The sequence below is a fragment of the Cotesia glomerata genome, linkage group LG2 (assembly GCF_020080835.1).
Source record: "Cotesia glomerata isolate CgM1 linkage group LG2, MPM_Cglom_v2.3, whole genome shotgun sequence".
Taxonomy (NCBI): domain Eukaryota; kingdom Metazoa; phylum Arthropoda; class Insecta; order Hymenoptera; family Braconidae; genus Cotesia; species Cotesia glomerata.
Genome location: NC_058159.1, coordinates 22,766,403 through 22,792,334, shown reverse-complemented (window position 1 = coordinate 22,792,334; position 25,932 = coordinate 22,766,403). Strand labels below are relative to the sequence as shown.

General features: G+C 26.7%; 3 protein-coding genes across 8 annotated transcripts in view; 1 reads left to right on the top strand and 2 right to left on the bottom strand.

The window, feature by feature from the left end:
- The first annotated feature begins 90 nt into the window (after positions 1 to 90).
- LOC123259875 (UPF0472 protein C16orf72 homolog) lies at positions 91 to 4,619 on the top strand. 2 transcript variants are annotated; one of them, XM_044720651.1, is made up of 6 exons: positions 91 to 530; positions 676 to 895; positions 1,156 to 1,227; positions 1,505 to 1,679; positions 2,187 to 2,329; positions 4,228 to 4,619. In XM_044720651.1, exons 2-6 carry the CDS (start codon positions 703 to 705, stop codon positions 4,368 to 4,370), a joined length of 726 nt encoding a protein of 241 aa, XP_044576586.1. In that variant the 5' UTR covers positions 91 to 530; positions 676 to 702; the 3' UTR covers positions 4,371 to 4,619. The 2 variants fall into 2 exon arrangements, with proteins under 2 accessions (XP_044576586.1, XP_044576585.1); XM_044720650.1 differs by having other exon boundaries at positions 91 to 895.
- A 3,312-nt stretch (positions 4,620 to 7,931) lies between these two features.
- On the bottom strand, positions 7,932 to 18,230 carry LOC123259873 (Usher syndrome type-1G protein homolog). Of its 2 annotated transcripts, none has more exons than XM_044720646.1 (7): positions 17,966 to 18,230; positions 16,992 to 17,135; positions 10,419 to 10,691; positions 10,018 to 10,321; positions 9,597 to 9,914; positions 9,268 to 9,484; positions 7,932 to 8,264 (listed from the first exon to the last, which is right to left on the bottom strand). In XM_044720646.1, the coding sequence occupies exons 1-7, from the start codon at positions 17,986 to 17,988 to the stop codon at positions 8,008 to 8,010; spliced, it is 1,536 nt and encodes a 511-aa protein (XP_044576581.1). In that variant the 5' UTR covers positions 17,989 to 18,230; the 3' UTR covers positions 7,932 to 8,007. The 2 variants fall into 2 exon arrangements, with proteins under 2 accessions (XP_044576581.1, XP_044576582.1); XM_044720647.1 differs by having other exon boundaries at positions 18,021 to 18,230.
- Positions 18,231 to 21,347: 3,117 nt separating this feature from the next.
- Positions 21,348 to 25,932, bottom strand: part of LOC123258819 — a 46,769-nt gene continuing 42,184 nt past the window's right edge. For all 4 annotated transcript variants that reach the window (XM_044719050.1, XM_044719053.1, XM_044719054.1 and 1 more), the window contains 2 exons: positions 24,331 to 24,616; positions 21,348 to 24,208 (listed from right to left, as the gene is read on the bottom strand). In XM_044719050.1, coding sequence (XP_044574985.1) covers positions 23,704 to 24,208; positions 24,331 to 24,616 — 791 coding nt within the window. In that variant the 3' untranslated portion in view covers positions 21,348 to 23,703. The remainder of the gene's footprint in view (positions 24,209 to 24,330; positions 24,617 to 25,932) is intronic.

Sequence of the window (25,932 nt, the reverse complement as noted above, 5' to 3'; positions counted from 1 at the left end):
ACCCTTGTTTAAAACTTCCCGCGTTTATTTTCATCTAGTCATCAAGCGCCAGCGACAGGAAAACAACTGGAAGCAGCAGCCATATTATATTTCGCAGAGAGCACACGGCAGTAGACATTTGTTGGTTGGAAGAGTGAGTTCATCGTTTGGAATTTCATCCGCCATGCCATAACGTTCCATCAACTCGACCAACCAACTAACCATACATCTAGCCAAACACCATCATAATTACCCCATCTACTAGCAATCTCTGCTCCAACGGGCACATTTATCCACCACTTACAAATAAATACTGCATTAATTACGAAAAAGTAACAGGAATAATTAATCTAGTGTTGTGTGGTTGGTGTTTGTTTAATACGTGAAAGACAATATCATACATACGTATATATTGTGTACACATACTTATATCCTAATATAAATGTATATACATGTGCATACACGTATATAAAAGCACGAGATTAATTCTGTAATGGCCGCGACCTGACCTTCATCATCATCCGAGATCTTAGCCCTCGTCAGTCTTTAAAATATACTTTTAATTTATAAATATCACTTTTTTTATTCCGTTTTACAATTAAGTACTTTTTCTATTAATAATAAAAATTACTGTAATAATAATAATAACATAAAATATTTGGACTACTGGTTAAAAACAGCTTACAATTTTCTAAGGACTTTCAATAAAAATAATAAATAAAAATGAGTGATGACCGCAGTGATGAAGATCAAATTATGGATCTCTGGTACTCAAATTGGGAACAACAGTGTATTGCAACTATTGAATCAGAACCTGATTATGAGAGTCAATTACACAACGAAAAGGAAATTTATTCCCAGCAAATATGGACGGGTTTTCAGACAACAGCTTCAGCCATTGCTCAACTCTATAAAGGTATTTATTTATTCATTGCATTTCACGGCTCTTTTTTTCGATAAGTATTGCAATCTACGCTTCAATATATTACATTAATTGTTATTAATAATATATTTGTCGACCGTAAATAGTAGTGAAGGTGTAGCCATTTTTTAAGTGACATCCATTTTGTTTAGCTCGATTTATTTTTAAATATTATTTATAATTACACTTATGTATTTATTTATTTATTTATTCATTCATTTATTTATTTATTTATTTATTTATTTATTCATTAGATCGTACGCAAGGTGCATCACTTTGGCTACCATTTCAAACCGCTGCAGGAACAGTAACATCTCTTTACAAAAGTAAGTTTATTAATCCATTTATTTTTTTTTTCTCTTCATTTAGATGTTTTTATTCATGTTGAAATGATAATAATAATTACCGAGATATTTGTCATGCCTTTGTTAGTATGAAGTTATCGTTTTGTTCAGGATCAGATGGTATTGACATTAAATAGTTGTGTAGATATTCGTTGATAACGATGATAATTATCATTGTTGATTAATTTATAGAACAATATGTATTGTGTATTGTTGTGGTTAACCGATGGATTTCATTGTTTTGTTTATTTATTGACAGATTCGTTGGATGGTATGAGAAGATGCAACGAATTAGGAGTTGATATTGGGAGACAGAAGAGAAGTAAAGAAATAATGAATTGGGCGAGGAAGAAAAGACGGAATATTAGACGTGAAGATTTATTGGCGTATCTGGCTGGTAAACCACCACCACCACCTAGACCTCATGCTCATAGGTAATTTTTATTCTGTCTATTGTAATTTCAATTATTTCATACAATCAGACGGGTTAAATTTAGTCTTTTCAGGAGGGTCCTCCTTAAAAATTTTATTTGTATTTCTTCTTTTTTTTAATAAAGTAGTTTCTAAATTTTCTTTTAATTACGCAGAAAATATCCAAGTCATGTTCAAACATTATTTGTAATAATGTGAGTTCATATGTCTCGACAAAATGTCGTCGAATGAAATATTATATGAACGAGTACACGTACGGACGGCACAAAGCAATGGACATTTTTTTATTTTTCAAATTTAGATTTAGGAATGTAGAAATACACTAAAATTGTGTATTGACACTTACTTTGTATATTTTAAATAATTTCAATAAAAATGGAAGTAAATAAAAATTTCGGATATTATTTTGATTTTGCAGTGAAAATATTGTGTCATGCTGCTTATATTGAGCTTAAGTGGTTTGTATTGATTGTATAGATTATTAAAATTTCCTTTTTTTTCTACTTCAGAAGCTCGCCGAAACCTCGTATGATGGTGTGTGGTTCCCCGCCATCACAGAGTCCTGCGGCAAGTATGGTTGTAACCCCAACTCCAGAACCAGTTGATCAAGATTCTGAACTTCATACTTTTAGAGAAGCTATTGCCTTAACCGGTGAATAATTATTTAATTTTATACCATTTAGTTTTAAAAAATGCGAAGATCAGTTTATTCTTTAGGTTATCGAGTATTAAATTAATTTTCATGTATTTGATATTTTAATTCTTTTCAAAGATGATTTTTTAATACTAGTTCTTTGACATTCTCATTTACTATGTTAGAGTTGCTTCTGAAAGCAACTTCGTGTTTGTGCGAAACAAATAACACATGGTGTATAATTTTAGTTTTGGGCATCGTTAAAATAGCAACTGTGATTTTTTGTCTTGCAGTTAACGAAATAGTTAATTGTAGTCAAGCTGCAACTAAACGGGTTCGGATGAATGTTTCATCTAATTTTACCGGAATTTGGACTGTATAGTAAATGAAAAAGTTTATTTTAAAAAATCGTTCAGTTTGTTTAAAACCAAAATTACAGTATATTAACAAATATTGAACATAAAAATTATCAATTTATTTCAGGTGTACATGTTCTAAATTAGTCAAAAATTTTTTAATTTGGAATTAAATTTTTAATTAACTGTGTACAATATTGCATTCTAACTTTGATAATTTTAATGAAGCTTCGGTTCATATTAAAATATTTAATCTATTTTACTAAAATCAATTATGAAAATTCTGCTTACATAAGAAATTAAAATTAATTTTTTATTAATGTTTAAAAAATCATATAAAAAAATTTAGCTTTTCTTAAATATATTATCTATGCTCTACATTTGCCTGGCTTACAAGATGAGCATTGATTTTTTTTCAGTTCTATTCAATCTATTTAATATATACTAGGTGTATTAAACTAGAATTTTTTCTTGTAGTTTAAGAAAATATTGAATTCGATTGAGTAGAATTTAATATAAATATAAAAATTTATTGAAAAATATTATTATGGTAAAATTTTATTTATTTTCGTATTTTTATCGAACGGTGTTATATTTTTATTTACTATTGGAAATCTTTTAGATTGAAATTCAAATGGATGCACAAGTGTATATTAGAAATAGATGGATAAAATGATCGAAAGCTCGAATTTCATTTCAATAATTAGCGTATAACGTGGTCATTAATTTTTCAAAGTTTCTTGCGTATTATCTCGTTTTTTGAATAAATTTTATAGCCAATTGATCTTTAATGAGATCAATCTAAATTTTATTGACAATTCCTTCCGAACGTCGCAATCAAAAATTTTTGTATTTATTATCTTTATCCTTTATAAGTAAGAATCGAATTGATTAATTTCAATTTTAGCAGATCGGTTAAGTTAATATTTATTTGAAACACTTAATTAAAAATTTAACCATTTTCGAGTAGTCTCATAATAAATTATTCTTCTTAACTTTTTAAATATTGCCAATTATTTTGTTATGAATGATTTGTATTTAATATCTTCAGAATTTTTTTAAGCTCATACGCACTACTTTACAACTGCGTAATTGTACGTGCGTAGTTATTTTACGAGCAATTTATTACTAGGTTTAATTTTATATCTGTTGGTACACTTGAAGCTAATAAGATATTCTTATTTTTTTTTTTTTTTTTTTTTTAATAAACAAAAAAGATCTTTCACTGCCTATAATTTATATTTGAAATTTAAAATTTATTTTTAAGTAAAACAAAAATTGAAAATTCTTTTTTTTATAAAATATAAATTCCTATACCGACTAGGCTCAATGTCAAAGAACTCGACAAATATTTTTTACTTAAATATAAGTCTCTATTATAGTTAACAAAAGTATACCGGAAGTTTGTGCGTGCATCGAATAAATTAATTTAAAATACTAATCTCGAAGGTAACATAGCATAAAAACTAACTATTGCTGACACCGATCAACGTTTTATTGAAATTAAATGAATTTTCCAGCCGTAAAATATAAAATTAACATTTTTATTATTTTATCCAGGATCACCAATGTCCCGGCGTACTGGAAGACAATCAGAGTTGTCAGCATTCATAAGCAGTGAGTTTGCTCGGCATCACAAGCGACCGGCATCACATGACGTGGACATGGGCTCACCTACGCACAAACGTTCACGCTTCATGTAACGAATTGTGTCGTTATCAAATAGCCTTTAAACCTTTCTACCCTTCAATGTATTGCTACATTTTAATTGATTGAACAACAAAAAAAATTACAAGATCAACAACCACAACAACAGTCATTACGGTCATGTCAACAAAAACAACTTTTCCATTTTATTTGATACTTCGATCGCAACATCAACGGAAAAAAAGTTAAGTAATCAAGAGATTGTTAATTTTCACAAGTAAATACATTTTTGTTACTTACGATGAGTCGTAACGTAGCTCATTGTCAATAGATATTCAAATAAAACTAATAATAAACGTAATATAAATAATAATTATATTAACAATAATAATAATAATATTGAATAATGCGGTAGAATAAAAGCTTTAGGAAATTTAATTACATAATAATGAAAATATTAATATTAATTATAAAATATAAATACTTAGATTTGTTTACTATAACATTCTCACTGCTATGAACGTATATAAATATAATTGTATATTCATAATTAATTAATTGGTATATTTATATATTATAAATATAAATATTATACATATTATAAATATATATATATATATATATATATATATATATATATATATATATATATATATATATATATATATATATATATAAATAGTTTAACATATCTATAGGTAACATATGAGCGGAAATGTTAATAAATAGTTATCTGAGATTTTTAATCAATTCAATCAAAAGACAATTTAATAATTAATAAATTAATTAATTTGTGAGATTTATTCAATTTATTTCTAAACTGTTAAATAATTCTATCGATTATCAACGCTACAAATTTTTATTAGTTAATTTCGGATTATGTTGCATTAAATATTGATTTTGATATTTAGTAAGAATAATGAAGTATTGTAATTTAAATGAACAAAAATAACTGTAGATATTTAAATTCAGTAATTGATAAATTCATTAAAACAAATATTTAGATTTAATAAATTAGTAAATCTCATAAAATTAATAATAAAATGCCATAACACAATCCAGGCAGCTATTTTTATTAATATTATATCCGCGTATATGTTTATTATGTATATGTGTATGTGTGTGTGTGTGTGTGCGTGCGTGCGTGCGCGCGCGCGCGCGCGTGTGTGTGTGTGTGTGTGTGTGTGTGTAATATGTAAAAGTATGTGAAAAATAGTTAGGTTCCTTCATTTATTATCGTACCACCACATTATTGTCCGATAATGACTGAAGGTTAGTGTAAATGTACATTACTTGCAACGCACTGTGCCTCGTTTCGCTTATGGGTCTCAAGGTCGATTTAAATATGCGAGAGCACGTCGGGCTGGACTGGTTTTTGCTTTTAACCATACGCCCACTTATTTATTTATTATTATTATTGTAACTATAATAATAACAGTTTTTATTATTATTCTTATTATTATCATCATCATTTTGCGGTCCAGGTTTAATTCGTATATGTCGTTTTTCTTTCTTATGTTAATTTAATTCTAATGATTTTTTTCTTTCGTTTTAGTACAAAGTATATCGAATATATCTAGTAGATATGTGATATAGTTTAACAATCGTACTCTTATTTTTGATTTTATTTATTTAAGAGATAGTTGAAATTTAAGAGAACAAAATTATTTATAAAATAATTAAATTATAATCGATTGAGACCCCGAAGAATACTGTTTTATAAATGAGTATTTTTGTTCGGTTGTAAATAACGCTTATACATATTAATTGATTAATTAATTAATTAATTAAAAATTGTATTTATTAAGGAACAAACAACATTAAATGCGAAAAGTTGATAAAATAACTAGGTAATGTAGTTAATATTGATTAATATTCATTTATTAATTATTAAATAATAGCAATGAATTAATAATAGCTTTAATCGTGATCATAATTATTTTTTTTTGATTAAGTTAAATAAATTTGTATTGTAGAATTTTTATTTTTTTTCAAAAGTATAATTTTTATTTTACTATTTTTTTTTCTAAAGCTTAACTAGTACACGATGAGACTATCTTTATAAATGTTTCATTCTTTAAATAGATTCGGGTCCTGTCTTGTAGGAAAAAATTTAGAGAGAAAAAAACATTGGCACAGATGATTTTATTGGAATGAGATTATTGTGACAGTTTTATTTTATTTATTTATTTTTTTTTTTTTTTTGGTAATTGTTAACAGATTGATACAAATAAAAAATAAAAATTACCTAGGAATTTTTATCAAAAACGGAGCAATATTTTAATGTTATTTACTGTTTTATTGATTAATTTATTTGAGTAGCGAATGTTTTGATTAATTATTTTTATCATTGATTTATCATGTTTGAATTATTGTTTTTTAGATAATTGCTAGTTTTTATTCATATTTGCTTATTAAATTTTTATTTTTAGTTATTTGATAATTATAGTTTTTAAAGTGACCATGGGCTCAAATATTTTACTGCATAATAATTTTAAAAATATTTTCATCTCAGAATTTTCAAAATTGCTAGTCTTACAAAAGCGTTGATGATTTAATTGGAAAGTTAGTGAAACTAATTATAATCTTAAATCACACTTTGTTAAATTTTTTATCAAAAAAGATTGAATACTTGAAAATTGTTTATAATTTAATTTATTCACGAGAAATTGACGAAAGTAAGCCTTTTAGATTCAGTTTATATATACATGAATTTTGTTAAATTTGCGTGATTCATTAAATATAAATTTCATCATGGATAAAATTGTAAATAATTTCTTTTGTCCACCCGAATCAATAATGGAATTCATGTAAATAAGATAAAAGTTATTTTGAAATTAAAGAAATTGCTCCGTTTTAATTTAAAATAATTGTAATTAATTATTTATTGTTACAGCACAATTACAATTATTTTCGTATAAATAAATCGATTGTTTTTTTTTAAATAATAAAATGATAGATTTATTCGAATTAAAAATGCATAATAACAAAATTATTAGTTAAATAAATTAATCTATGACTGTTAATTTAAGTTATTGATAAATATAATAAATTTTTTGTTAAATTGTGTAACTAATCACTCTCACGTTGAGTTTAATATTAAATATATTATAATACAGTAAGTAATCGATTTACCAGAACATGTTTTAATGCGTTTAATTAATTACTAAAAAATTAATAAAATAAATTAAACGAACAAGAGAGTGAAAGATGCGGAAGAAGAAAAGCGTGACAGACACACGATTGGTGCTCATATATTTTCTTCTTTTTCATCAACAAAAAAGAAACTTTTATAATTATTTCGTTCGCCGTCTATTTGTAATAATAGTAAATTAAGAAAATAATTATTAAAAAATTTAATTTATACTAACACTCGAATAAATTACTAATTAATAAATATTATTAGTAAAAATAAATTTTTTTGATTGTTTATATGATAAGAAAAAAAAAAAAACAAATGTTATTAATCATATTTGTAAGCGTATTAATAATAACACTTATATAAATCGATGAAAAAAAGGAATTTAATAATAATTTCTGTTCTTGTAAATTTATTTTTTATGATAAAAATTTATTTATCAATATAAATTGAAAAAAAAAAAAAAAATTTATTCACATTTTACATTATACACAATAATTGTGTTACCTTAAGTAATAATTGTATGATAATATTAATATTTATTACATTATAAATTATAGTTTACTATCTTTAATAATACGTTGAGACGTTACAAAAGCAGCTTTCCGAGTGGCTATCGCATTTGTAAGCTTTCTTCGTGGACCAAGCGGAAGTTTCAATGCAGCAATATCGTTATCTGTTAATAACATTAATGCCTCTAAATCTATTTGCTCGGCTTCGAGTACTGGTTGTATCGATGTTAAATTATTAGCCACTAGAAAACGTTGAAGTGGACTCCATTCTTCTTCTGTTTCATCAGTATCATCTTCACCTATAGTAAATATTATTATTTTATTGATACTAAATTTAATATAAAATCCTTATCAATATCGAAAAGTATAACTCAAATGATGTTAAAGTTATTATAATTACAATTGTTAATATTTCATAACTATTTTTGTCGATGCAAATTTTTTAAAAATTTCGTTAAAAAAGATCTTGTTATCGTTTTAAATTACTTGAGATGTTTTAGAGTCTAAATAATGATATAATGATTTATTTATATTATAAAATAAGCAGCGGGCGTTCACTGTACGGAGACAAAAAGGTTACAATTTGAGGTAAAATCAACCTCCTCCTTTGAGATTAGCAAAAAGAAGCTAAAAAGACCTGATAAAAAATGTAGAAAATCTAAGTCTCAAATTAATTAAAATAATGATTAATATTGTTAGTTTTCCATGTTGAACAAAAATTATTATTGTTATTAAAATATGTAATTTAACTGTCATAATTAACTGTCTATAATGGGGTCAATGGTATGTTGATAGTTTTTTTAACTTTTTTACACTATCCATAATATTTCATCTGACTCGTTCGTTTCAAGTTAATGTATTAATTATTTAATTTATTGCTATTACAGTTAATTAAGTAAATGATACAAGTAACAACAATGATTAAGGTGTTCTATACAAAAAAGTTTATTATATTGATTTGGAATATAATGAGGAAATTCAAATATTCACCCTCACTCTTATACTGTTTTACTATATAACACTATCAGTGAGTAATTGAGTTCTTGGATCAGTCATGTGTATTAATGAATAATATGATGCGTTTATAAACTGCTTATTTTTAAAACAAATTCAAATGCTTGAATGCAAAAAAAGTTTCATTAATCGTTTGAAGTTAACTCAGTGAAATTTAACCCCGAGGCAGTCATTTTTTTAAACTGATTAATCCAACATTTTTGAGATTCTATATTATCCCAAACTATCCGACATAGTCTAATAAAAATGACTGAATAGATATTTTCAAAACTAAATCTAATATTTTACCAGATAATCGATCATCGTCCCACATATTCTGTCGTCTAGCGAGACTACCAGCACTCCCAATGCTTATTTCCTCATTATTACGTCCGTTGATATTGTTACAGTTGTTATTGATGTTATTACTATTTTTCCGATTATTCATCGCATTCTCCAACGCATCATTATATTTATGGTCATCATCAATTTGCCTTACTGGTAAATTTTCTAGCGTTGCAGTTATCTTTAACAAAAAAAAACACTTTACTGGACAAAATTATCTCTCTAGCCCAAAATTAATAACTCTGCTTCTAAATAATGACTAAAATAGCAATAATTAATCATAAAAAAATTACCGATCGCCTAAAAGCAACAGAACCAAATCCTGGTCTGTTGAAGATACTAGCAGGTTCTTGAAAAAGCACAGCCTCTTCAACAAGATTATTTTTCCCGAATCCATTGGTATCGTGGATATCGTCATCATCGTAATCACGATCTCCCAATAAATCTGGAGTGCTCTGAGCTTTACTGAGGGTGCCCCAGACATCTGATATTTTTCCTCTCTTGCCTATCTGTTGTTGCGCTTGAGTCTCATAAGTACCGACATACATCACTTCTGAGTCCCTTCTTAGTCCCGTGAGACTTCTCACAGATTTTTTGCCATCACCTTCTATCTAAGAATCAATTTATCCGTTTATCTATCAAACTCTTGATCTTCTTTTATTAAATTATTTTATTCAATTATAGAAAAAAGAATTAACTTATTAAAATAATTACCTCAATAACTTTGAAGTCATCAGTGGCGACAGCTTTTTTTGCTAAAGCTTTACGACAAACAGCTCCGTTACCTCGTCTTCGTGCTGTATTCGAGGCTGTTGACAATGTACCAACAATGTCGCTAAATGTTTGCGATGGTTTCATACGGCCTTTGAATGTTAATATGCTAGGCCTATGAGGTAACACGCTTTCTTGATTTATTGTATCCATGATATCCATTTTAGCACGATCTTTTAATAGTTTTTTCTGTTCTTTTTCTGCTTTTATGTCAGCTATCTTTTGACGCTTGACGTACTCTTTCAACCTACAAAAAAGAAAATGTACATATAATTAGTCACTTATTAAATTATAATTATTAGATAGTTTTTTTTTTTTATAATAATAATAAATATAATTATGACCTTTTTTCCGCATCCTTTTCCGCTTTTTCTCGTAACAGTTTACTTTTTTTACGATTAATAGCTTCTTGTTCAGCTTGAGCGAGGTCGAGAAATTGGAGGATTTCTTCCCGACCATTTATAGCTGCTAATTCACGAGCTGAATGTCGATCAATGTCCAGAGACCAAATGTTGCAGCCAAATTTAACAAGAAACTTTACGCAGAATTCGTGACCACGTGCGGCTGCTAAATGAAGCGCTGTGTTACCAAAATAATCTGTTTTGTCTGGATCACCACTGGAATAATTATTAATATAGTTATTAGTAAGTATTGATAATTATTAAAACTTATCAATTATAAAATGATACTTAAATTAGCAGACATTTGAGAAATTTTTATAACGCATTAATTATTATAAAATAAATATTTTTAAAAATTCAAATTTCTAATTTTTTTTTAAGTTCGACATGCGAAATTTTTTTTATCACATTTTAATTGTTATAAAAATTTAATAAATTTTTAGGTGTCCGTAAAATTCAGTGATGGCACTGAAGTTGACAGACATTAGAAATTTTTTTTTTTTTATTTTATAGCAATGAAATTGTAATGAATAAAATTTAATAAAAAAATCCCACATGTCATAATCAAATAAAATTATAAGAGGAAATTTTTAAAAGCATTTTTATCATTGTAATTGATTTGTTATAAGAATTAAAAGACAGTTGTCAGCTAACTTCTGTATTATAATTTAGTATAATATTATAAAAATAGTTTTGGAGTTTTAAAATCTATTAACGGCTGATTGGAGTATAAGAAAATTTATAATTTTTAAGTTCGTTTGTAAATTTAATAAAAAAACATTTATTTGACTTTAAGTTTAGTTTGAATTGTTCGTTATTAAAAAAAAATAATTACTCATTTTACTTATAACATTACTGTGTTCTATGTTAATTAGAAATTCAAATTGTGCGCTGTGCACGCACTTTAATTTTATTCAACAAAGAATTACGAATCGTATTTTTTTATATTTAAATACGGCACGATTACGATTCGTACGGCGTCACGATTTGAAGGCGGTTTCTTATAGATCTCGACGAAAGAAAACGAAATGTTAAGACTTCATCAGTTACATCAACACCTCAATTGCTATTTATTATTAAATTCATCAGTCACAGTCATTTGCTTCATTTAGTCAGCGCATTGCAATCTGTCAGCATGCTTTATTTAGCAATTATGCCTCAATCATTGCTCGCTTTTAGTTCGACCACTGTTTCTCAGTTAGCTTTATTCATTAAAGCATTTGCTTATTTACATCATTAACAATTCATCTCTACTCACAAATTTATAGTTAATTGATAATGTAAAAATTTGTGAGTAGAGATGAACCTGAGTACAGTTGTAAATGATTACAAATGTAAGTGAATAGATTCTTTGTGAGTAGAGATGTAACTGAGTTAAAAATTCAGTGAATAGACTTGAAAATGAATACAATTGAAACTGAGCAAAGTTGTAATTGACTACTGTTGAATTTGAGTAAGGCTGTAACTGATTAAAGTTCTACCTGAAGGCAAATAATATTGAATAAAGTTGAATCAGAGTAAACATTTAAATGAATAAAGCTGTGACTGAATGAAGATGATTTTGAATAAAAATGTAATTGAGTGCAGATGTCGTTGATGGCTGTGAGTAGAGATTTGATGAGTAGACCTGTAACACAGCCAAATGAAAGAATAAAATTTTTCGATATCTCGCTTAGTTTCCGAGATACCGAGACTTAAAAATCGAAAAATCGAAAAAATTTTTTTTCACTTTTTTTAGCATATTTTCATAGATTTTTGATAAGAAATGGAAAAGAATGAATAAAATTTTTCGATATCTTGAACAGTTTACGAGATATCAACACTTCAAGATTCAACAAAATGAAAAATTTATTAAAAAAATTTTTATTTTTCAATTTTATAAGTCTAAAAAAAAAATTTTCAAAATAAAAAAAAAAAATAATAATAAAATAAGACCATCACAAACGCGGGTAATTGTGTTGCGCCCTTTTAACATGGTTTGAATGTGTGTTTTATTCGTCATTAGATCATCACAAACGCGGGTAATCGTGTTGCGCCCTTTTAACATAGTTTGAATGTGTATTTTACTTGTCAATAGGCTACCATAAGTGCGTGTAATTGCGAAAAAAAAATTTTTATCAAGAAATCTATGAAAATATCTTAAAAAAAGTGAAAAAAAATTTTTTTAATTTTTCGATTTTTAAGCCTCGATATCTTGGAAAGTAAGCGAGATATCGAAAAATTGTATTCTTTCATTTCGTTTTTTTTTCGTCGAGATCTATAAGAATCTGCCTTCAAATCGTGGTGCCGTACGAATCGTAATCTCCCCTTAAATATTTTCAGGACAAATTAATTTCAATTCGATTATGAATTTTCTATTGTAGGATACTTGAACTAAAAAAATGCAATTTGATTCTTGTTTACTGACATGCGCGCGCAGCATAATTCAATATGTCGATTGCTAGAATCCAAGAAAGAAAGACGTCACGAGAACTTTCTTCAACAGTTTTTATTTATTTTAGCCTAAAAGATCGAGTTGATTAATTATAAAAAGTATGTCCGAGTAATTTTTATACCCTACTTAAGTAAGAAAATTATTCATTTAAATGAATAGAGCTTTAAAAAGTATCTAAATCTGGATGTAACAATTATTATGTTGTTAGCCGGCTGAGAACGCGTGTCTTGAGTCATTGTTTCAATTAACACAGTATTTAAAAAATGCTAATTAATGAAACTAATAATTGTTGGGTATGTTATATGGGTATATGTTTTATTTTAAGCACCTAGTATGATAAATCATTTTATTTTTTTAACAGGAGAATGAACTGTGAGTGAGTTAGGCATTTGCCCGCCAAAATGCTGTTGGTATTAGGATGAACGGTATGTGTTTTTTGACGTAGATTTCGACTTTTGTTCTTTTATTAACTAAATTTATTTTATTTAATATGATTGATTATATGTGATACTGAAATTAAGAAACATCTGATCATTTTTAAACTTTTTTTATCAAATAATTTATGACAAAAAAAATTTCACGTCGAAAAATTGTAAAAAACTATAACACTTTTTATGAGTTATTTTATGGATTTATTTTATTTGTTAAATGAAATTAACAAATGGTCAAGTGTGCTGATTTCATTGTCATGAAAATATGCATTTATGAATTAAAAAAAAAATTATTTATTGAAGTCACTGAAGTTAATTGAGATTAGAAATTTTTTTAGAATTTTATAGCAATAAAATTATTAGAAAAATTCCACATGTAAACATTAAAAAAAAAATTATGAGTGGAAATTTTTTTTATTGTAATTAATTTGTTGTAACAATTAAAAAAATTGACAAATGTTTACCAACTTTAGTATCATATTTATTAAACGGTTTAAAAATTAACTGACAAATTTGATACTTGCATGTGCATATTGTTATAAATAGTAGGTCTGATATAATTATCTTCTTTAAAATAAATATATTTTGATGGAAAAAAATTATTCGAATTTAAAACGTATTAAAAGTAAAAAATATTTGCTGAATTATATAAAAAAGTTAAAACACAAAAAAATATATAATTAGGTTTGTGCTGTAAAAATTAATATCTTATTCCGCCTAATGTTATTCAAATATTTTTAGGGTATAATTTTAAATATAATGCGTTGGTGATGAAAATGAGCTTCAGACCTAATGCTTTAGACACAAACAATTAAGAGATAATACCATTATGAATAATATTTTAACAGTAGTTGCATAACTAAAACAAAATCGCGAGTAGAAAATATTAAATAAAGTTATTGACCCAAATATTTGGGTTTCTAATATCATGATTTCAACAATATGTACATATAAAGATAGAAAGCCTTAGATAACATTATTTTCTCTTGTGGCTTGTGGCGCCTGAGTGTGCCATAACATAACGCGTTAAGTGAACATATAAACATGCATATTTATAATATATGTAACAGAGTAGAGGTAATAGGGGCTTTTTAATAACAGTAGCTAAAAAGCATTACATCTCTTAACTTCCCATTCCGGTACGTTCCGTTTCGTTTGGTGCGCTCTGGTTTGCTCTACTCTTATCTGGTCTACTGTACTCTACTTTGGTTTTGTTTCACACTCACTACACCCGATTGTCTTTATGTACACAACAATCCACGCAATACATTCATACGTATATACATTCATATAAACATACGTATGTAAACCGGCGTCTACGCATGCCTCTTACCATATATATAAAATATATATAATATATATTTATATACAATTTGTATCAGGAAAACACGTGCGGGTGAGTATATTTATCTTTATCCGTATATATCTGTATATAGACATACATATTTTTTTGCGCGGGGAATTATTGTCTACATGGCTACACTCTTTACCGCCACCGCACATTTCCGGCTCTTTCGGACCACCTGTCGTGTGGTTTATCCGGCTGTTCGGTGCATCGAACACTTGTTATGTTCATTATTACGTTACATTATTCATAATTGTTATTGGAGAACGGAAATTAGAATTACAAAAAAATATATAAATTTTAATTTATGTGTTTCATTATATTTTTCATTAATCATGAGCTTACTTATTTTTTTATATTTTTTTTTTCGAAATTTTCATTTGTTTAAGAGAAAATGATGAATCTGCAATAGCTTTGCTGTTGCTAGTGCGACAAAGATAGTACGATTTCTCTTGATGCATGGACAGAAAAAAATTGGACCCGTTCTCGAGTAGACAAATTCTTGAATTGAAAAATTTTTCTCTTCGGTTAAGTTAATTTTTTTTTCAGTGTATAAGCGATTTCAATTTGTAAAAATTTTTTATTTTGATTGATATAAATTTTGTAAGAGCTTACAAGATTGAAAGATATGTTAAAATTTTTTGACTTTCAAAAAGTTTACTGTGATATTTTAATCGTATTATTTTTGAGTAAAAATATTATATAAATTTTTTAATTAGCTATTTTTTGAATGAAATGATTGCGTTATTAAATCACGTGGGATGATTTGATGAAAGGAACTATTGAATTAATATCAATTGTATGAGCGAAAAATGATCTAAGATAAAATCATTGTATAGAAACAATGTAAGTGATTGCGAATGTTTTTCATTCATTGTTATTATTATTTTTAATTCAATTGACTTATTCATATCGTATCTGATTATGCGTAAGAAAGTAAGAAAATTTTTAGATAAAGTAATACAACAATAACAGACTAATTAAAGACAAAATTTTTGGAATATTTGTAATGTGGAGCAATTATGAAATTATACGATTCTATTTTTTATTTTAAATAAAAGTTTTAAAAATGATTAAAATCATTATCAATATTATCAAATTTCACAGTAATCAATCAATTTTTCTCGTCCAAAAAATTACGCTTTAATATAACTTCTATGCCTCCATAATTAAAGATCAATCAAGTATTATTTAAAATATTCGAGAGATCACTACCAAATTTAATACAACAATAAATTCTTCTTTATTAACTGCATTACAAAAATGAAAAATTATTTGCAAGTATTAAAGAAAAAGAAATACAGCAATAAATTAATTTTATTTAAACCTACAGCACTTTGAAGTTTTCATGCAATCATTTTTCATAATTAACATCAAGTTTCATTTAAAACAAGAATAAAATATTTTAATTTACTATAACTACTATACGTTAAATTTGTCTCAGAAGCCGACGGTTTCTAAACCCTAGTATTTATATTTAATACATTTTATTGATTTAACTGCTCGGACAACCCTATTTAAGCCTAAAAAAGTATCCTTCAACATTTGGATACTATATGGGTTTGAAAAATAAAGACATTTCAAGTATCACGCATACATTTTTAACGAAAATTATTTCCGGTCAAATATATAATTTAAAAAAAGTAATATAATGCCTTATTATAATATTTTTTTTTAGAGATAAAAATAACTTCAATCAAACAATTCCAATTATTATCAAAGTTGGATGAGAAAAAAAATTTATAAATTTAATGGTTGAAACAATTAAATTCCAAGTTTTGATGATCGATATGACGTTTCAAAGTGACTCTCAGTTGAATGATATTTATTTATTGTTATCAACTACGCGTAAACGTTGTCGGAAAAGTACTTGATTAATAAATAACGACAATTGATAATATATGATAATAATAAATAACCTAGAATTCAATAGATGTCATCTTTGTTTATTCTCGTTAAATTATTACTATAACTTTATGCTATTGAGCATGATAATACACAAGTAAAGATGAAACTTTCTAAACGTGAAAATCATACGGACTAGCAAAAAGTAACTGATTTATTGTTTTATTTGTTTGCACTTATTTAATAATGATGATATTTTATCGTCTCCAAGAAAAATATAAAACAAACACAATTTGATTTCTTTCAATATTTTCACTCTTTTCTCACAGTCAGTAAAATTTCCATTTATTAGTCATAAGACTCATAAGTCATAAGGATGTTTATCATCGTCATCATCATCATCTCACTCTCTATAATAATGAAAATGGTTTTATTTGGAGAATAAAAGACAATAGACGTACCCCCTGGCGACAAGCAGTCTCAATGCTTCCACGTGACCTTCAAAAGCTGCCCACAGTGTAGGGGTCATTCCTCCTTCATCTCGCGTATTACAATCCTTTCGCGTAGCTTCTTTGAGGATCTCGAGAGCTCCATCACGAGCTGCTCTGTTTAAGAAAAGTTATTCGTATAAATACAAGCTTGTTTATTCTTAAACTATTAATTATTAGCTCAATTTAACTAAACTATTTCCATAACGAAAAAAAAAAAAATAAAATGAAATAATATAAATAAATTTTTTGCTCTGTTAATTAATAATATTACTTTTTTCGAGATGTTGATTCCTGTAAAATAAAAACTTATCATTTTCTTTTAATTATACTGTATAAAATTGTCCGCACGTAAGCTGAGCTGAGATAAAAATCTTAATTAAGACTAGAAAAATTACAAGTGCAACGAACTACATGACAATTTTCTCGTCCTAGTCATATCATCAGTCATTGATGCTTCTTTTTATTATTTCTGTAGTATTCTTAGCTGAACGATGAGTTTCTTTTTTAGTTTTATTGTATCATAATAATAATCGTAATATATATTTACGATATCTACTTGTCACTTCGACACTTTTTATTTATAAATATTTTCTCTTTTCAAATTTGCAAATAAGGAAACCTGTGTCATTTATTTTAGTTTGATAAATAAATAAATAGAAATTAAATATGATGAAATTAACAAGGTGAAATTTTTTATCTTTTCTATGTCGAGTGTTGTTGATTAATCACTAGATAATACTTCTGATAACTGACAATACTTGTTAAAAAATGATAATTTTTTTTTTGCTGAATTCCTAGGAAATTCTTGAGTATTTTCTGTAATTAAATTCTCCTTTTATTACTAATTAAATAATTTATTTTTTCATCTTTTTTACTGAGTTCAATAACAAAATAATTCTTTAAATTAAAAGTAAACAGCAAAAAAATATTTTTAAAAAACGTACTTATGAAATCGTTCAGAGGACATCCTCTTTCACTTTCTAACAAATATTTACTCACATTAGCCGCGAATAATAAAGAAAACTTCCGAAAAATTGCAGTGAGTTTTCGAGTTTCCGGAAGCACTTTTGGTTTATTAAAATTTATAAAAGAAAAAGAAAAAAAATAACGGAAAAACTGTTGACTAGAAGAGTCTCGTTAAGAGCACAAAGAGTTGAAGTTAATGATTTAGCAACCGGCGTTGGACTAAAGGCAAAGGCAACTGAATCATGGAGCATACCGACGTTCCCTTCAATCCACCACTCACCGTGGTTACCTCCCTCTCTCCATTTGTTTTGTTTCATGTTATTTTATTTTACTTACCTTTTTTTACAACAATTTCCCCGTCTCTCACCTGTGAGACGTGCACCTGTTGTGCGACCGGTTGCGATCGCGTCTGCGTAACTTCTTCTTTATCCACTGAGTAAAAATGTGTTATAGAATTTTTTTTTTCGTAAATTATTTTATTAATTACTCGAAGAACTCATTCATTCAATATTAAATATCTTTATTCATAAGTCATATGATATGTTAACGATGAGCTAATTTGCATACAGTTTTTTATAATTATATTTTTTAGGAATTTCACAACAAACTATAGAATTACATACTAAAATTTCGTTTTTTATTATAGTTATTTATTTATTTTTTTCAATTAAATACAATTAAAATTAATTCATCAGTTGATATTGACTGTTGTCGATGATTTTATTTGCGTAAATAAAAAAATGGCTAGATCAATTTTTTCAATTTAAAAAAAAAAAAAAAACGAAATAAAGTTCATTTTAAATAAATAAATGTTTTCGAATTAAATAGCCATTGCGAACATGATACATCACAGTTTATTTATGTTTTTTTGTTACTTAGCTTATTACATTATCCAATAATTCTGTAGTTATTACCTGTAGATTTTTTATAATACTTTATATCAATTACGTAATTTTTTTTTATTATAATAATTACATACTAAACATTTAGCAATACTATTTTACAATACGTTGGTTAAAAAAAATTTCTTATTAATTATTGCTGATTCTTTAATGACATTAATTTTTTTCAACATAAAAGAGATCTGGGCAAAATTTATCCTGATATATTTTATCAGCGAAATTGTACAATTCAAATTTTTAACTCGAGGTTTACCTCTACGGAATAAATATATATGAAAACATACAAAAAATGTACGTGTCACATATATCTAATATATATTTTTTCGCCGAAAAAGTACATGAACAATTTCTTATATGCTGGCCTATATTTTTTCATATAGGCTATATCCAACATACATATACGAGAACATATAGGCAAGCATAAAAAAATTGTTCATATACGTTTTGGGCGTAAAAAAATTCATATTAGATATAAATGACATATTTTTTTTATCTTTGCTTATATGTCTTCACTTATACTATTTCCGTGGCGGTATTTTGCCTAGATCTCTCTTAATGTACCGCTACGGAAAAATTATAAGTAAAGACATATAAGCAAAGATAAAAAAAATATGTCATTTATATCTAATATGAATTTTTTTACGCCCAAAACGTATAGATATGTATATTGAATATAGCCTATATGAAAAAATATAGGCCAGCATATAAGAAATTGTTCATATACTTTTTCGGCGAAAAAATATATAATAGATATATGTGACACGTACATTTTTTGTATGTTTTCATATATATTTATTCCGTTGAGGTAAATCTTGAGTTCAAAATTTGAATTGTACAATTTTGTTGATAAAATATATCATCAGAATAAAATTCCGTATATTGCTTCTAGAGCAGAAAATAGGGAATAAGATCTTTGACTGAAACTGAAAGTATAGTTTTCAATAAATATTTTTCCTGAATCCAATAAAATTTTTTTTTATACCTTCAGCCGAGTCGATTTTTCTTATATTTTTATTTTTATTTTTAATCAACCGAATAATTGACAAGAACTTATAGCATATCCGTTTAAATCTAATAAAAGTTTCATTAACTTCCGAATAAGCCAATAAAATATTGAACGATTCTTTTTACCCGGATCTCTCTTAAATTTTTTTAATGAACCTAATTTTTATTACTCGTCAACAAACTAAGTTACTGACAATAACTATTTTATTAATCAATAGCAACAGCTTAAATCACATATATCTTTTATTGCCGTGAACACACAATAATAATAATAATTATTTTTTCTCGTCATATAAATTTATATATACAACAGTATAGTACAAATTCAAAAGTCATATTACATTAAAATTACCATCACAATTACAGAGAAATCAACAATTTGTCATGAAAAAGACTAGAAGTATATTTATAGAGTAATTATCTCCATTTATTTTTATTTATTATTAACACAGTAAGTCATGTGGAGATTTTTATTTTTTTACTAGGCTCTGATATGAATTTACCGATATAATATAGTGATTCTATTTTAAAAGGTAGATATTTTGTCAACGTTATGTAATAAGTTTTATTACTTTTTGCTTTTACGGAGGGTATAAAAATATATTTACATCAATAGATTATTAATCACCGCGACATTTTACATTAAATGTTATCATTCGTCTGAGTGACTGTGCTGTTATTTTATTTATTCATTTATCAATAAGATAAGTTATTTATTAGACAATAGAGGCCATGAGATCAACATGTTTGCAGAGTATGAATTTGATAAAACTAAAAAAAAAAAAACAACTAACTAAAAGTTACTAATTAAAAACACCCTGAAAACTCGATATAAGTGCTAAAATTTATAGGAAAAAAATTCATCGATGCTCGCTATGAAAAGTTTGTTTGTTTTTAATTATAAAATGTATAAACGTTTTTTTTTTTTTTTTCATACTATAGGCCTCGAATCCATAAAAAATGTCAAGGTAACGTTTAATTCGTAGTTATGGATAATAATTTGATAAGCGATGTTTTCCTTTGAAAAAACAATGCTTACAATTAACAATGAAAAATAATATATACTTCGTTCAGCTACTTTACTCAATTACTCTTAACAATTAGATTTTATTAAACATAATAGGTAACTTAAAGTAATAAATGTATTGTCAGCGTATCGTAATTCATTGAGCATCGCTTTTAAATCTATGGATAATTTTTTTTTAACTTACAACATAAATAATCTTTGTACATCCAAGAGAACAGCTAGTTTGTGAAATTTCTTTTGCCAAATCAATTCTTTTGTAGAAAATGAATTCTATTAAAAAAGTCTCTCTGAAAATATTTAGAGTTATTTTTTAAAATTATCATAATTCTAAAATTGAAATATTGATCAATATTAAATTATATTTGTACTTTAATGTAAGGTTTGAATTTTTTACTTATTAAAATCTTAAAATTTTATAATGTGAGATAAAAATATTTTTAATTTGAAATAAACGTTCTACATACCCAATCTATAACTTAAAATTTTCTTCAAATCTGTTCAATAACTGTTTCAAGAGCTTAAAACAAAATGTATAAAAATATAATAGTGTTGATTTACTTTAAAAAAAAAATTAATTTTTTTGTTGTGAATTGATGCGTAAATACGAAAGAAATTGATGTAGCATAGATATGTCATTCATTGTTTTAACAGATGAATATATATTTTGCATTCATCAGCATAAATACAGTAATAAATATCGTAGGTATTAAATTTAAATCGTTAAATATTTGTATACAAAATTTATTCACCAAATTTGTGCATTACCCATATTCTATTTTCACAAATAGGCTAGAATTACTCGCAATAAAGTAATTTGTACAATACACTATAACATAATAGTTTTTATCAGACTTATGGTTTTATGTCACCAATAATTTTTATTTCTATTATTATTCCTTGAAACTTGAAACGATTTTGACTCAATACATTTTTTGGCAAATTGAAAAAAAAATATTAATACTAGCTAAAAACGTTTTACGGAAAGAAAAATCATACAGTGTTCATTTTTAGTTTTTCAATTCTAAAAACTTGCTACTGTATTTCTACAATACTTGTGATTTCAATTCAAGTTTTTTAGTTTACATACACGGAAAAAAAAATCGGTAGCGTCTACTGATTGGCAATCAGTTGACTCAACCGATTATGTTTTAGTAGCGGCTACCAATTTCTTCGGTGAAGGTTACAGATTATATTTTGGTTGAGACTACTGATTTTTTCTATGAAAGTTACTGGTATAATCCGTTGACTTTACCGAAAATGTCGATTTCAATAATGAAGAAGTACAGATTCTACATCAATTATAAATAAACTGATCATATCAAAAATTGATATCAAGATACAAGAAGAGTTTTTTTTTTACTTAAGATTTTAATTATGGGATCTTTCGTTCGAAATTTTTTAGAGTTCTTATGCAAATTTGAGGAATAGTACGAAAAAAAAAATGTGTAAATTTTTGCATTTTTTTTTGTCTATGCGCTTACGAAAATGTTTTTCAGCTAAACCATCCCGTCCACCTGATAGCCTTTTTATTGAGCTTCAACTTAATTTTTCTGACGTTTCTATACATCGATTTCTCGCAAAAAATGTCCGGCTTTAAATTAAATAATACTCTTTTATTTTTCAATTTTAGTATCTTAGTAAACAATAGTCACATCAAAAATTGAACGACAGTTTCAGAACTGAGACTTTTTTTTTCTCAAGTCGAAGTCACAGAAGTCTCGAAGTCACAGAAAATAACATTAAGCAATAATTTTGAACACTTTGAAAGCTTTTGGAAAGAAAAGAATTTTTTTACTATATGTATTGAATACCCAGTTTCACCGACTTTCCCTCTCTTACACTCTAATAAAAATTTGACTTGAATGAAAAAAACAATTTTGAAGAACTTTATCTCCTGATTTGGGTGAGAAAATTTTTAAACCAAGGAATTCTTTTAGATTAAGTGAATTTTACTTGATCGAAGAACTTGTCGTTTTGATTCAAGGCAATGAAACTCTTCAAAATTATTTTCTTGGTTCAAGAATTTTTCTCTTGATTCAAGTTGAAGTTTTTTTTCAGTTTATATTAATGTTATACCTGTAGGCAAGTTATTTAAACTTGGATCCAAACTTACCAAGTACCATTTTTAATTTTTTAGAGGTGAGGTTTTTATTTTAGTATTATGATTATGAGCTTATTTTTAATTGATGTCGAATCTGTATTTTTTCATTATTAAAACTGATATTTCCAGTAGAGTCAACGGATCTTACCAGTAATTTCGACCGTAAAAATCGGTAGACCTACCGATTATTTTTTTCCGTGTAAGAATGATTTATGTAAATTATTTTGACTCGAGTTAGCGGCCCCTTTAAATAAAATAGAAAAAATTGATGGTTAGTGATTGTCTTATTACTAAATCGCAATTCAGGAAAGTCTTACAATATATAGCAACTTTTATAAAATTATATTGTTACATTTGATTAGAAGGCATTGAGAAGTGAAGACATTTACATGTTAGTGGCTTTGCTTAAACTTACACATTATCAACAATATTTATTTTTAATCAACAATTCATGTTCAAATTGACAATTTAATCAGTATAATTATTATAAAATAATTACTGATATTTATTTTTGTTTAAAATTCTTCAGCTTTGTACAAGCTTACTGGTAACGTTCTTTTTATATCAAATATTAACTTTAATTTAATTTTAATAATCTAAAAAATTATTAGAATACTTTATTGAACGTACATAACGTTTTTTTTGTTGTTCGTTTTTATAAAAAATTTATCAATAACGTTTTCACTCTTCGACGTCAAGAACAATTTCATTATCATCCTCACAACTTCTGTCGATGAATTTGATGGAATCATCGTTTTCATTGATAATACTCGACGGTTTATTATTATTATCGTTATCATTATTGGTTGCATTATTTTCTAACTCTGGTTCCTCGACAAGGGTAAATGGCATATCAACGTCAACAGGATACTCCTCGATAGAAACGGTGACACTTACTTGATTTTCTTTAGTGTCGGTACTGCGACTGTCGTCGGAAAAAGTTGAGCGTATTTCATCTTTCTCCAGTGAACTTGTATCGTGATACTTGAGCTCGTATTCAGGACTACATCCTTCGACAACAACAGGTACATTCAATGAATGTCGGCTTACTTGGGAATCGCGACGATTTCGATCGAATGAAGTGCGTCTGTTGTCGTCAGACCTCGAATGATACAATTTTTGTCGCTGGTGAATACTCTCTGTTGTACTTGATTCCGATCGTTGATCAAGTTCATCTATAAATCGTCTGTAATAAAAAAAAAAAAACTTTATTAACTCCAAAAAAATGAACAATTTCATAGAAATCAATAGTATTTGCATCCAAAAATGTACTAATTTGATAAAAAATGATCCATTATCGAAACATACCTAATATCGAATCTCCGAAAGTCGGGACTCTTCCGGAAATCAAGACTGGATTTTCGTCCCGACCGATCTGGTCGCCGCTCGGAGGCACTTATCCTATCAAAGGACATGTTGCGAAAATTAGAGGAGGGTGACTTTCGAAAGTCCCGGGGCGAAGTGTTTCCACGGGTGAGTAATCCAGTGGTCCCATGCTCGTCGGTTAATCGCACGTCTATGGATGCTCTTTTACGTGCCATAACCAAGTCCACGGGAAGTTTCGTGCATGCACCCAGCGGGTAAGCTATTGAGTCTGCAATGTTCATTATATTATACTGCTCAGCTTACATTAGTTTAATAACTAATGTCTAGTTTGTATACATTACTGTCAATATCAACTTCACTCTTGCATCACAAATTGCAATTATAATTTTCGTCATGCTCTAAGCAAATATGCGTCATTTGAACTTTGTGTAGATTCTGTATAAATGAATGTTTTATATGTAGCACAATAACTAGAGTAGTTATTCTATTCATTTATTTAGGATTTATTTTGTTTACTTCAAAAATATATTTTTTATCACTCAAAATTTTTTAATTTTTAACATTCTTTTAGCACAAATTTGTTAATTATTCTTCATCTCAAAATAAGGGTAGTAATAAATAAATCCTATATTTTCACGATGTTAAATATTTATTTGCGCCGTAAATTTCTTTTGTAAGTAAAAAATCTATTATAGAATATATATTAATGCATAAAAAGAAACTAATCTAATACTGGATCTCAAATTTCATATTTAAAATTTTTATTTTAAAATTGTATGAAAAGTCATAAATATTTTTTACGGTATAAAAGATTTTTTGAAATTTAAACTAATGAGTTAGTTTATTTAGATTTATGTGCACATGTGTAAATTAAAATTATAATACTACTACTAACTTCTTCCATCTTGAAATACTAATGTACGGGCATATCTAAATATTAAAAACTTTTTAAAGTTGAACATAACTATAGTAGAAAATTCATTTCTCATCTACATGAATTATAATTTACATTAAAAAACAATTATTTAATTCGTATTTGATAGTATCTATAGTAATTTTACAATCTCTAACATCGTGTTGAATCCTTATAAATTCATAAGAAAGCTGCTATTTAAATAAGTATAAAATGCCATTACTTATCACACATATCCTTCTGAGATACCTTGGAAAAAGGTCGCAGTCTGTACAGCTTTTTTCTTCTACATATTAATTTTTCGAGCTTATAAATTCTAGCTTTAAGTGCAAGTGATTATAAGACTTTTTTTTATTTTTTTTCAATGGTGAAAAAATATATATAAGAATAAAATTGTCATTTTTTAAATTGAATTGTAAACGATGATTAATAATTGCTGTGATAGTTATACTTTGAAGTTACTGTGAATTGGCGTTCAACTATCTGAATAAATAGTCTAGTAACTGGGGTTTATTGTACTCGGTTATTAATACTTCCGCTATTAATTATTTAAATAATATGTAATTTGAATTATCAATGGTTGATTCTGTCACTATCAGCACTCGAGAACAAAGATAAATCAAGACAAGTATTACTTTGAAAGTTTACTAATAACGTTTGATCATATGGTA